Source organism: Odontesthes bonariensis, chromosome 1 (genome assembly GCF_027942865.1).
Source record: "Odontesthes bonariensis isolate fOdoBon6 chromosome 1, fOdoBon6.hap1, whole genome shotgun sequence".
Classification (NCBI taxonomy): Eukaryota; Metazoa; Chordata; class Actinopteri; order Atheriniformes; family Atherinopsidae; genus Odontesthes; species Odontesthes bonariensis.
Genome location: NC_134506.1, coordinates 13,909,737 through 13,923,000, shown reverse-complemented (window position 1 = coordinate 13,923,000; position 13,264 = coordinate 13,909,737). Strand labels below are relative to the sequence as shown.

The following is a 13,264-nucleotide window of genomic DNA, read 5'->3' as shown; positions in this document are numbered from 1 at the left end:
ATTTAATTACTAGATGATTGTGTGTGTGTGTGTGTGTGTGTGTGTGTGTGTGTGTGTGTGTGTGTGTGTGTGTGTGTGTGTGTGTGTGTGTGTGTGTGTGTGTGTGTGTGTGTGTGTGTGCGCATTTTTTCCCCTCTGTGGTTTTCTTGTATGTGGATAAACACAAGAAAGAAAGAAAGATTTTTACCATTAAAAAAAAATTGTCTTTTTAAAGAATTGCTTGTTTTTAGAAAACAATTTTTTTTTTTAAAAAGGGGCCACCCTCAGCTTTACATCCCTGTCCCACACTATGTTTGGTGGATCACTGCATCCGCATATGATTGCTGTGTAAAATAAGATCTGATAGAATAAAATGGCATCTTAAGATGGGAAGAAAAATGTAGGTTTTAAGTTTCCAAGATAAAGTTTGAGCAGAGCAGCAACCTGAATCTTTTCCTCTTTCGCTGTATTTATGAGAGATGGGAGACGTTTCATGCCATAATGATACATTTAAAACAGTTAGATTAGACTGACGCATAGATTCATTTGAAATAGTTTATCCTGAATACAAACAGGCATGTCTTAGACTCCAGTCTGTTGCCTTTAGCTCGGCTTTATTCACCAGTTTGATCCTTGGTCATCAAAACTCCAGCAGGACATTTGGTATTTTTTTTTCATATGAGCTGCCTGCATTTGTCAGGTTCTTCTAAATTTGTTACAGGTTCTACAAGTCCTAAACAATTTTTTTTACTCATCCACCCATTAACACACAAACGCACGCACGCACTCGTACAGCACTTAATAAGTGAAATACTGTCCTATTTGTCCTCGTAACGAGTCGAGCTGTTCCACAGATTTCAATGATAAATCTTGATCGAACAAAGAGGTTGTTTTCTTCCCTGGACAGCCTGCTCTTTTTTCTTCCTTTATTTCTTTCTTTTTTATAATAGTATATCACTCATATTTAGACCAAATTTTGCAGTGCATGTTGTATCTGTGTAGGTTTCTTGGAGAAGTGGGGAGTTAGGCCACAGTTAACGTCTCTGTTGTGTCTTGGCTTGTGTGCATAAACGTTCTGAACTGACAGCATTTGTTTCCCACATTTTTCTGATCCTCTTAACAACTCAAAATACAATACAGTTCAACTTGAAGCTGTGCTTCTTGGTGTACAAATGCAGGACATTTGTCTGAACCCTTCTTTCAGAGCCACAGCCACCACACGGTGCACCTTCCCCGTGTGAGTGCGTTTGTTATGACATGCGCCTTCATCCAGGTCAAACGCCAACAGATGTCTGTGGTGTGTCCGGGTTCATTTCTGGAGCAGAGGTTGTACAGCTTGATTTTAAAACCATCACCGAGGACCTCCCACTTTATTTCTGTATCACTCCTTCTCTACTGAGGCAAGGAAGAATGATTTATGAGATGGGTGTCCAGAACATGGGGGCACCCAGAAGCATCCACTGCGCCTGTCTTACACTGAGACACACACGCAGGCAGACTCACTGATATGAGAGTAATTAACCTCAGACTGTTTTAACCCCAGCTGCCCATTAGAAGGACAACAGGATTGATGCCCCCAGTCCTTAGCAATCTCTGCAGTTTGTGCACAATTGGAGCAAACTGGAATGTGTCACCATTTTCTTTAAAGATGTGAAACTACAGCGGCCATTAAATGTTCAGTAACCGTGAAACAACGGTGCGCAAAAAAAAGCTGCAAAACCGGCGTCCGTAAGTTTGCTAAAGAAATTCTGATATTTTCAAAAAAAAAGAAGCTTCTCTAGTACTGTGCTTGCCTTGAATGTGATTTAATTTTTCTTTTAAACATAATCCTCAGCTTCACCTATCTCAGGAGGGAGAAAGTGGACCAGTGTGTCCTACTTTGTTGCTAATCTTACATGGTCTGTACCAGTTTGTTTGTGGCCGGAGGGGATTTAACAACCTCAGGAGAAACAGCTGACGACAACAATGCTCACTTTGGATCCACTTTTTGGCTTAGCAATTAGTGATATTGTTGTTAGGAGATCTGGTTTTTATTTTGACAAGATTCAGGTGTTTGTTATTGACGAATTGGACACCCCGTAACTCCCAAGCCAGTTCCTTCCTCTTGGCCCTACCGTACCACTTTAAAGAGCTAAGCTGTCCTTTGTCCTTTGAGGACAGGGCAGAACAACCTGACACTGTGTACTTCTGGTATTGTCGAGGCTAAAATGATGTATAGTCTCTTCTAAATTGAAGCATATTTGAATTGAAAGCTCAAATTTAAAAGTCTGCCCACGCCGTCTTCTGGAGACCATTCATGTTTGTCACGTAATCCATCTGACAGTTGATGTTTTAGTCAGAACCAGAGCGGAGGACTGACTGATCAAACTGCTGCTTGCATGGCATGAAAGTAGTCTTTCTGAATTCTTGGCTCACATACACACCAACGTCAGTGTATTTGCTTTCAGCGAATGGGGACCAGTATGTTGGAGTGGGCTGTTTTCATACTGGAGTTTTTTTTTTAATTGTAACAGTCTTTGTGTGTTTTTGCTGTGACTAATGTCCGTGCTTACAACAGAGGTCTCTTTTTGTTATGGACAGACGTTGCTAAAATCAGTGTTGACAGTTTCATTTGAACAACAAGCCAGAGCACCGGTTACCTAATTGGACATCGAGACACCTCAAATGAAATTCCTGCTTAGCCTGAGTTGATTTGTCCCACTTTACATCCCCCTCACCCTTGACCTCTGTGTGACCTCTGTGTGACCTCTGTGTGACCTCTGTGTGACCTCTGTGTGACCTCTGCGACCCCGGCTCTGGTCGGGAGAGTCGGTCAGATGAGGCTGCAGACTGGACAGTGAGATATCACATGTGACATCTTTCAGCAACTGAACGTTGTCGGCGTTGAACAGACTTTCTGAGCTGCCTGTCGCATTTGGGACATACTTTAATTTATTGTCTCAGCTGATAAACAGCAGTCAAGATCATTCCTTTTTTAAACGGTGGTAAAATAAGTGTTCAGAATCGCTGCTACCTCTTCTAACAACGCTCATTTTACATGGTGTTATGACTCATGTGGATCATTAGAGTCTAAATATTCCTTGAAGATGCCCTGACAAGCCATCATTTAAAATCTGTTGGACATTAATATTTAACAGGGTTTAATGATGCTCCGGTTTAATTTATCTGCGTTTTATCACCCTTTTGTGGCTCATGGTTTAGAATAAATAAACTAGTGCAGCTTGTTCATACACTTCAAATCAAGGTACAATCATTTTTATGGCTTCAATCTGTTTGATGAGGAAACTAATGTTGTAGAGGGGATGAAAAACAGTTTAATAGTTGTTAGAATTTATACTTTTTATTATGAGAAAGCTCATTACTTGTGGTTTTAGCATCACTTTAGTTCATTTTATCACATAACCGTCATTCTGAAGGTTATAAAAGGAGTTGGATTGATAGATATTTATTGAATATTTTGATTTCTTTTCCAATTGAAAAAGGAAAAATAATATTTCTAAAGGCTGTTTTTTAAAAAAAGAGAGAGATTGTGTGTATTTCTCTAATTAAGTTTCTCTGGACAGTTGGTTTTAGGACTCAAATGAAACATTTAAATTCTCCCTTTTTTTTTTTTTTTTTTTTTTTTTTTTATGAAGGACACGCTTTCCTTGCTCTGTCATTTGTTTCCTAAATTGAGGTCACTGACCACTTGTGTCTTATTTGTTTTGTAGGATCATTCCTTCATCGCCCAGTACAACGATGGAAATGCAGAGGTGGTGTCAATGTGGGTTTGTCGCTGTCTGGAGGAGAGGCGAGCTCAGCATCCTCACTGACGTCCTCCTACCGTCCGACCACGATGGACCCCAGACGTTTGACTCCAAACCTTGAACTTTTATCAAAGGCTTCAGGGTCAAGTACGTCCACACGCACTGTTCAAGTGACTTAACGTATATGGACAAAAATCACTAGTTGAGACGAACTTTATGTATTTCTTTGTTTAACAACAACTGTGCACTGCAACGTGGAGGAGCCGGCAGCTTCTGAGAGGGTTAATATCCAGAGTCCAAACAGTTGTACTTTCTTTCTAGCATGTGTCACGATGCTTCCTCCAGTTTTTTCGGAAGCCTCCTGAAGCGCTTTTAGCACCACAACCTGATGAAGGGAGATAAATGATCCTGATCAAAGGACAAAAATCCTCAAAGAAGACTGTAATACTCTGTGTAAGTTGCGTTCTGCTTCTGTGATGGAATCTAAATGACCTTCTTGTGCTTTACTGATGAATGTCAAGGTTTTTTCCTCTCTGTGTGTGTGTGTGTGTGTGTGTGTGTGTGTGTGTGTGTGTGTGCGTGCGTGCGTGCGCGTGTGTAACTGCCTTCTTCTGTGCCTGTTGTTTTTTTTTTTTTCAGTGCTGTAATTTATTACCTCAGCAATTTTAATTTATCGCTGTAACAGAGAGATGCTCATGCTTTTTCATCATCTCCCCAAGTCCATAAAGGTTTGCTCTGACCCTTATTCTATGCCACCGTGCATGAACCAGGAGGACGAAAACGGTAGTTAAAAGTATGCGCGTAACCTACAAGTATGTCCTCTTCTTGCTGTGCTGATGTTGCCATTTTTCTTCCTAATGTGAAATGCACCAACATAACAGACCGGCTTGGTAAGATAGTTGGAGCCAGATGCACTTCCACAAAGTCGCAATCGGTCTGTGCACATGGACACTGAAACTGAAAATATTTCGAGCAGAAGTGGCACCCCACAGTTGGAGCGTAAAGAAAAAAACTCGGGGGGGGTGGGGGGGCTTTATTTTCAATTTCAGTTTGTTTATAATGTGGTTGAAAGTTTCTTTCATTTGTCTTTGTCTCGTATTTAAAACCACTGAAAAGATGGTCGGGGTGGAAGTTGTCCCGGAGCAACTTCATACATTTAGTTTGTATTTTTAGAAACCATAAAGACGAAGAAGAAACTATGAACAGCTTAGAACACTTAGAACAACTATGAACACTCCTCTTTTGTGTTGTTTTTTTTTTCTCACTTTATAACCAAAAAGTCCTTGCTTCAGAAAGAAAGGTCACGCACTGTAGACAAGTGAGGCTTTTCATGGGATTGTCTGATGATGTTCTAAAGGGAAAACATTTATGCCGTGCAGGCGACACCAAAGAATGGCCGAATGGTGAATTACATGGATTTCTCATAATGGAAGCGAATGTAATGGATAAAGTGTGTTTAAGTGCAATTAAATTAATAGGAAATTTAGTGCCATGACGTGTAGTGTGAGAATCACACATACAGTACATAAAATGCAGTAGAAAAGGCACCAGTTAATCACAGTTCAGTTGAACTATTGTGTGTTATTGTGAGGACGCTTTAAATATCGGCATATAACTGAATCATCCAAACCTGACAACACGTCTCCTGTAGAGAACAAACATTCAGAATTTGGGAAATGCCAGGACTGCAATGCAATTTCTTTTCCCCCTCTTCATTTTGCATTCAGTTTCCAGAATTGCTGAAACATTCAGCAGCTAATGCCACTTAAAGGGATTAGTTCTGTCCTTAAGAACGGAATCTAATCCAGATAGAAGATGGGGAAATGTGTTCTACACCCAACTGCAGTGCAAGCATGTACACACGTACCACACAGTGGAGCATTGGCCAGGTCTTTGGAACTGGTGGCGTAGAGTGATGCTGTTGTGCCATATTCAGTTCATAGAAAATAGTAGAACAGCTCCAGAAATGTCTCCTGGCTGTCTCCAGACCCGAGGAAGAGTAAATCAAAGGTTTTTGATGAAGACTCGTCAGCGCTTTAACTTGGGTGCAAACTATTTTTTATTTTTGTTAATAAAAGTATGATTATTTTCATTATTTTACCAGCAGAAGATAAAAACTGACGGACCTGATTTGACTGAAACAAAAAGTATTGTATTTGGACTCGTCCCGTCAGTAAACATGAGAGCTTCGTCTGGTTCGGATGTTCGAATGAAATTGGTTGTGGTCAAACTTTAGAGAGAGGATTTTTCCGTGAATTTCCGAAAGGATTCCAGAGCACCTTAAATTCATATTTTAACCATGTTAGTTTAGTTTAATGAGCACTTCCTGGCACTGTGTGCTTTGTTCTGTGTAACAGGGGAACGGTACGGCACAACCAGCAGTTGAGCTGTATGTCATAGTCCCTCCCACATTAACCACCGTTGGCTTCAGAAAGCTGCAAATGTGACCCGGCCTTTTGCTTTTATCCCGTTTATCGTACCTGTACTTGAAGTTTGGGGACGGTTTGTCTCCAAGATGTCGTCATTTTAAAGCTAAAATCACTGAAAGTTGCTTCACAAGAAAATCTTGCGTTGAGCAGTGAATGAATGAAAACTGTCTTTTGCATTTTTCTCGATCTGTGAGACATCCACCTGACATATCGAGGTATAGTTTGCTGTCTGCTACACCAAAAACAATTAAATACGGAGAGTGTTGTGTTTGCACACAGTGTTAAGCGGTTCTTGCAGCTCAAATGAAACCTGTAGATGTTTTCAACAGCATCACTCTTATTTTTCAAGTACGAATCTGCTATAAAAGTGAAAATATTTATTTTATTTTTATACTTTTTAGCCTGCTTACCACAGATGTCACCTCTTTGGTCTTTTTCCTCCTTATTTTCCCTTTTCCAGTCATAACAACCGTCTGTTTCAACCGTGAGGAGATTCTGTGATAACACTGACTCACTTTGGCCTTCTCTGTAATTATCTCTGTTGGCACATATTCCAACTATATTAAATAAAGTTTATTTAAACAAAGCTATTGGGCTACGTTTGAGATTTTGGTTTCCACTTATCTTAACTTCAATATCTTTTGTCATCCAACTTTGCGCTTACTTTTCAACTGAATGTTTCCTTTTTAGCTTTTTAGCAGAAGCGCTGCCTCCTCCAGAGGGCTGTTTCACAAAAGTAGAATTTAGTAATCCAGGATAGAAGAAGAAAGCGGGCCTTGACCAAACCTCGTCAAAGCAATCCTGGCTCAGGTGGTTTCACGTACGGCAAACCAGGCTGAGCAAACCAGGCTGAGGAGGAGCGACAAAGTCGAGCCAGCGTTTACTGATGCTGGCACGGAAACGTTGCGTGTTTCTTACTTTGCTTTAAATGAGCAACAGATATTTATGGAGCCTTATGAGGATTTAAAGCCCATTTTATGTAAAAAGGGAAACACAATAAGAAAATGAGTAGTAACGCTTAGCAGACCAGTTGAATGCAGTTAGATTAAAAATATTGAACTTATTCCAGTGTTTATCAGTGTTTTCCAGTGTCCCTCCACGTTTCTTCTTTGCTAAAAGCACATGAATAGGGTTAAATTAATATACAATATGTGATGTACGTATTACTTGGTTTCTGGTGAGACTGAGCTCTTAATATACACCAAATCTTCCTGTTCCGTAAGTCATTTATAGCCTTATTTATAAAACATGGCAAAATATTTCAAACCTGGTTTTATTTTCATCGTCCCTGTTCTTCAAATGCAAACAAGTCGGTGAGCTTCTGCTGAAACTGATCATCTTTGAGTCTCGATAAGACTTATTAAAACACCAAGTGATATCTCGTTTTGATCTGCAGGATCTGACGAACATTAAATGAGGTGTTCATCGTTAGCCGCCAGCAGCCTCCTGAAATCATGAACCCGACAACCTTTATACTGCGTTAGCCTGACCTACCCACATCAACAAGCAAAGTAACGAGGTGTGAGCGCATATAACCAACAAGATGGAGTTTTTATTAAAATGACAACAAATTTTAAGCAGCCTTTAGGACGCCTTCGACTCTTCACATGACCTGAAGAGGATAGAAAAGTGATGGCTTCCTCATTAATGGCTTGACATTTATACGTCTTGCTGTAGAATGACCCAAACCTGTGAGCACCTCGCTACCCTTCAGTAGAGTGTAGCGATGATTTGCATTTCATAATTAATCTCAGTCAACCTTTAATTAACACCTGCTTTAGTCTTGGTTATTAATTTGTGTTTTAACCTGTGAAAGGAAGTTCAAAGAACAGAAGCGGAGTTCAACGTAACCATTGTGGTTAGAACGCGTGCCGTGTTTTGTCTTAAGGCACCAAGGACGTTTTCGTGTTTTCTTTTTCCCTCAACTTCAGGTAAACTTGAACATAAAGGGATCTATTGTGACTGCACGAGACGAAACTCTCACTTCATGATGTTGAACTTCATTAACTCCAAAAGGAAAAGTGCACACGCCTGCTTTGAGCTCATTGAGGTAAAACATGAGCAGAAATTTAACCTCAGACCCCCGCAGAGAGACCTCTCTAACTCATCCGGATGTTTTCCTGATGTGCGTCCCAATGAAGTACAAAGATGCTGCACCACTGAAAAAATTGTTATTTTGTTCAGAAATTCCACATTTACAAACATTATCCAAGCAGTAACTAAATATAATACATTAAATTACATTCACGGACGTTTTTTATTGTTAAGATGTTAAAGCTGACGAATGAGTTTGATCTTAATTTGTCCCGAAATACACTTTCAGATAAAAGGCGGCTCAGCAAAAGCAGCTTTGGAAGTAGCAGGAATGTAACTCAAGGCTTTGATGAACTAATGGGCTTTATTTTTTATTTTTTTGTAAAAAAGAATGAAGTTCAGTGTAATTAGCAGTGCTCTATAATCTATACAAAAACTCAGTTTATTAATTTTTCTTTGATGTTTGTCCCTTTGGTCCAGACTGAAATACCTCAACGTTCACGTTCCCATGAGGTTGAACCCCCCTGAGCTGGGTGCGTTTTCGTCGCGTTCCACCGAGGCCTCAAAAAAAAAAAAAAAAAAAAAAAAAAAAAAAAAAAAGTTAGTCATTGCACACCAAGTGGTGTTTTCAGTGGGCGTTTTTGTAGTTTTGTGTGTTTGCGTTTCGTGTCGCCTGCTGTGAGACGCCTGCTGTGTACTTTTACCCTCACCATTAACATTCATATTTTAACAGCGTAAAGTGACACGTCACAAATTTAAATTGCATATGAATATATGCTATTTTGCATAGACATGAGATCGGGTTTGGAAATTGCCATGTTTTAGTTAGAATTGGATATTCTGAAAAGGTTTTTTAGACACATTCATAATTTATATTTCCCTCTGGGGGAATCAAATTCACTCTGACCGGTTGACAATGATATTTTTTTATTGCTTTTTGTTCAAATCTGTGAGATTTGGAAGGACTTTGACTTTGCTCTCGTTATTGTTGCCGTAGTTGGGATGTTTTGGGAAGTTTTAAAGGAGAATTCTAGTTGTCTCTCCAGACCAGCCGCTGCCACCTGCTCCATCACCCGAGTTATTTTTTTCATTTCCAAAATGACCCCGAAGTGTTTAAGTGGCAGCTTTGATAAGAGCTGGCTGAGTTTCCTTAAACGCTCAGAAAAACTGCTTAAGTGCTTCCTTTAGCTTAGAATACACTGCCAATTGTTACAAAGTGAATAAAGATGTTAATAACTGACAGTTCAATTCGGCTTTCAAGAAACCAGAAGGTGCTCTGGTGTAGTCATAGCCTGTAAGTACAACAGAGTTAGTGTGACATCAGCCACCAGTCTGTGATTGGTTTCTCACCAGCACACAGCTCAAAAGGAGTGACTCCAGCTAATGATTGAGGAAAATCGGTTTATTGGTTTAGTAATTCATGAGCAAAGTTGATCCTTTTTTAATTCTGAGTTTATAGAAAGTATGCGCCCCCGTCACCGTTCTATCTAAACTAGAATTAACAGCCCCTGAGAGGCAAAACAGCCAACATAGCTGCCGCTCTACTTGTTGAATTTGGTGTATAATAAATTAATATCATATTAAATTATAAAGTCGTTTGGTCTCGACAGGAAGCTTTGCAACCTACCAAAGAATCTGTGGATGGCGTGCATTAATGACTGGCCAGAAATCAGGTTTCCTGATGTTTTTGTGTACGACAGAAAGATTCACGTAGGAAAGCAGAAAAAACACCCAGAGTTTTTAAAATAAAGTGTGTCTCCCCCCCCCTCTCCCTGCTCTATTCAGAGCCACTCCTCACTCAGTCCAGGTCCACAAGGACACGCTCGCATGCACAGAGCTGAGCAGAGGCAGCAACGAGCAGCCCTGAAAACAGTCGAATGATGGCTTCAATCAATATACAAGCACGGTATGGAAAAGCTTTTTACTTTTTTACTGCTCTGTTTTATTTCTGTGTTGACAATCAAAACTGTCACCTGCATTTGATAACTGAGATGACTGAAATAAAAAAACACCGACACAGTTTCTGTGCATTAAGTTTTGAGGCCATTTAGTGACGTCATACAACGGATTCTCTTACAAATAGATCTTACAAAATCTTTGGATTCTTTCTTTAGTGTTAGACAGTTTTAGAAGAAATACTGTTGATCAACTTTGTGACGTTGGCGACCTAAACGTGAGGTGAATTATCCTTATTTTTGTCACGATTAGAGACGTGTTGTCTGTTTTCTAGAAAGTGGAAAAGTCTGCTGTCAGTCACATGTCTGATGACATGCCTTCCCTGTCGAAGCCCAATGTGTTTTGTAGCGAGCACCTTGCAAATATGACTGTGATCGGCCTTTAAAGACGCTTCCCCGTCGACTTCACATCTGTTTTGTGGATGCATTTCATGCAGAGAATCCGTTTTCCACGTCGCACTCATCTGCTGTTACAGAATTATGAAGCCAAGTAATATGAACTCTACATCAAATCTTTGTTTTCTAGCACAGGGACAGGTTTAAGAAAGCACAAATGAATTGTTTTGGGTTTTTTGGCTTACACACCACAACCTTTCCGGCGCCACTGTTTCTACTCTGCTAATTTGGTCACCTGCTGCCACCTTCCCTGTATGCTCTGTGTGACATACTTGTGGGTCTTCAAACTGAACTATCAGGAGCGTCATGTTGAAATAACCCTGATATCAAGATAAAAAAATTAATTTTCTGGCTGCCACCATAAATTAAACTAAAACCTCCTATTTATCCAAATCTCATATTTATCCGCGTCTTCCCTGTGGCCTTTACAGCTTTATTGTCTCACTTACGGTAAGTTGTACTTTGCTTCTCAGTCAGAGACCTTGAACGATGCTATTGATGCAAGTCTTTGTCTGAATGCAGCCATTTAAATAAATTTAAAAAATTAATTAATTATGCCGCCGTATGTATCTGAGCGCAGCCACAAAAGCATTTCAGGGCCCTGACACGCACTCAAGCTGGTGTCTTTTATCCAATTTTTTTGAAAGGAGCCCCAGAAAGCAGAGCAGCTGTATGTTTTCAAGGCCCATTCCTAGTTGCTATACTCTCACTTTATTTAACCATACATGAAATATGTCTCTGAATGCTCTTGTAACAGAGGTTACCAGTCATGATCGTCCTGCAGTGACAGATTCTTTCACTTTAAGCGTGTCACTTCAGAGAAGTGTCTCTATGCTGTGTGAGCCTCACGGTTAACAGCGCTGGAGAAAGGTGCTTCATGTCTGAGAATGTTGGTTAGAAGAGAGGTTCAGACGCAGCTCTGTAGCGCATCCTTCACTACTCCTGCCAAACAGGAAATTGTTTGCTTTTGTCTGTATATATTTAAAAAGATAATAACCTTGGACATCCGCTCCTTTATCAATGGGACCATTGGGCCTCATGCAAGAACATTTTTGTATTTTTATTCTAAATTTCTCTTACTTTTTTCGTACGAAGGTCTCGTACGAACACGCCACGTCAGATTCAACAAATGCTCTTAACTTCGGAAAAAGTGTGTAAACGACCTGCGTAAATGATGAATCACACCTGTGCGTATTTAAGTGGCACGTGCACGAGGATAGTAAATTTGCATACTCCACGCCCAAAATTATACCATATTAGGCTGTGCTTCCTCTCTCCTGTGCCAGGAAGTGTTGAGTGTTGAGTCATGAGAATGGCATCAAGGCCAAAAAGAGCAACTTTAGGGGCTCTGAGATTGAAGTTCTGCATTCAGAGATCCAAAAAGGAAAATCTGTCATTTTTAGCTGTGTCAGCAGTGGAATTACGGGACCTGCTAAAGAGAATAAATGGGAAGCAATTACGATCGTTATGTCACCGAAATGAAAAAAAAAAAAAAAAAAAGGTTTAATATGAAAATAGCTTAAAATAAAAAAAAACGTCTCACCATGAGCAGGCGCTCCATGACTGCAACTAAAGCCGTGCAATCAGTTGTTGCCTCATCATGATGGCACTTTGATGGGGTGGTCCATGAGGGGGGTCTTCTGGCACCACAGCTTCTGGTCTGGTTCAGGTGGAGACCCTCGTTCATGGCAATATTGTGCAAATCTGGCATGCCTTCTCTGGGCTATAGTGCAGTTTGCCCCCAGCTGTATCGAGACACACCCACCTGGCCTTTAGCTCAGTGAGCTCAACAACAGCACGGGTGCTTTGATGCGTATATGTGTCTCGTGCTCCAATTATGATTGGCAGTCCAGCCACGGGATGAAAGTCCCTCTTAATTTGTACTTGTTGGACAGCGGTGTATGGGAATCTGATGTACCATGGGTGATAAACTGATGAGAGCTTTGATGACCAAGGGGAGCGCACGACTCACAGAGGACTGGGACACCCCCGATCTGTCTCCAGTCTCCCTCTGAAAGGTTCCAGGGGCCAAAAATCCAAGAGTGGTGAGGACCTGGACGTGTGGTGGAATTGGGTTTGATCGGCGTGTTTCTCTCTGGAGTTGTGGCTCTAGCAAGCTGCATATTTGCAGCAGCACAGTCCTTCGCAGTCTTAATCGCGATGTCAGCCATTCGTCCGTCTCCGCCTTAGCCTGACGCGCTAAGGCATCCTAAAGTAGCAAGTCAGCCGCTGGTTACACTTCCCATTAACCTTGTTATATACAGAGTCAAATTAACCTTCAATTAGTGCATAATTTAAGTCCAACAGAATAATGTCAGCATCATTATGGGGTATAATGCATATATTTATTTATGGTTGCTTCAAAGTAATTAAATATACAATCCATTAGTCAAGCAAACTTGATTGGAATAACAGCGGACTATTTTATGAAACTCCTACGACAGGTCTGGATCACTCGTAAATTCTGTTCGTAACTGAAAGAAAGCGTAAAATACGAAAAGATTGGTGAATGCGCAAATTCTCTTAAATCACTCGTACGGACGATTTAAGAACAAATCTGTGCGTACGAACGGTTCTTGCATGAGGCCCAATGTCTCAAAATATTGGTAATTGCTCATCAAAGCCACTGCAGAGCTCATGATAGAGGTTTGTTCCATTCAAAAACCTTTTAAAATGCCTTCTCTGTTAAGACATTTTATTTTTCCCAAAGGAAACAAAAAGTGGA

The 13,264-nt window shown here is 40.5% G+C and overlaps 1 protein-coding gene across 2 annotated transcripts in view; it reads left to right on the top strand.

The window, feature by feature from the left end:
• Positions 1-6,740, top strand: part of map2k5 (mitogen-activated protein kinase kinase 5) — a 73,707-nt gene extending 66,967 nt beyond the window's left edge. For both annotated transcript variants that reach the window (XM_075475486.1, XM_075475416.1), the window contains one exon: positions 3,690-6,740. In XM_075475486.1, the coding sequence (XP_075331601.1) occupies positions 3,690-3,791 (102 nt within the window). In that variant the 3' untranslated portion in view covers positions 3,792-6,740. The remainder of the gene's footprint in view (positions 1-3,689) is intronic.
• Positions 6,741-13,264: the final 6,524 nt, after the last annotated feature.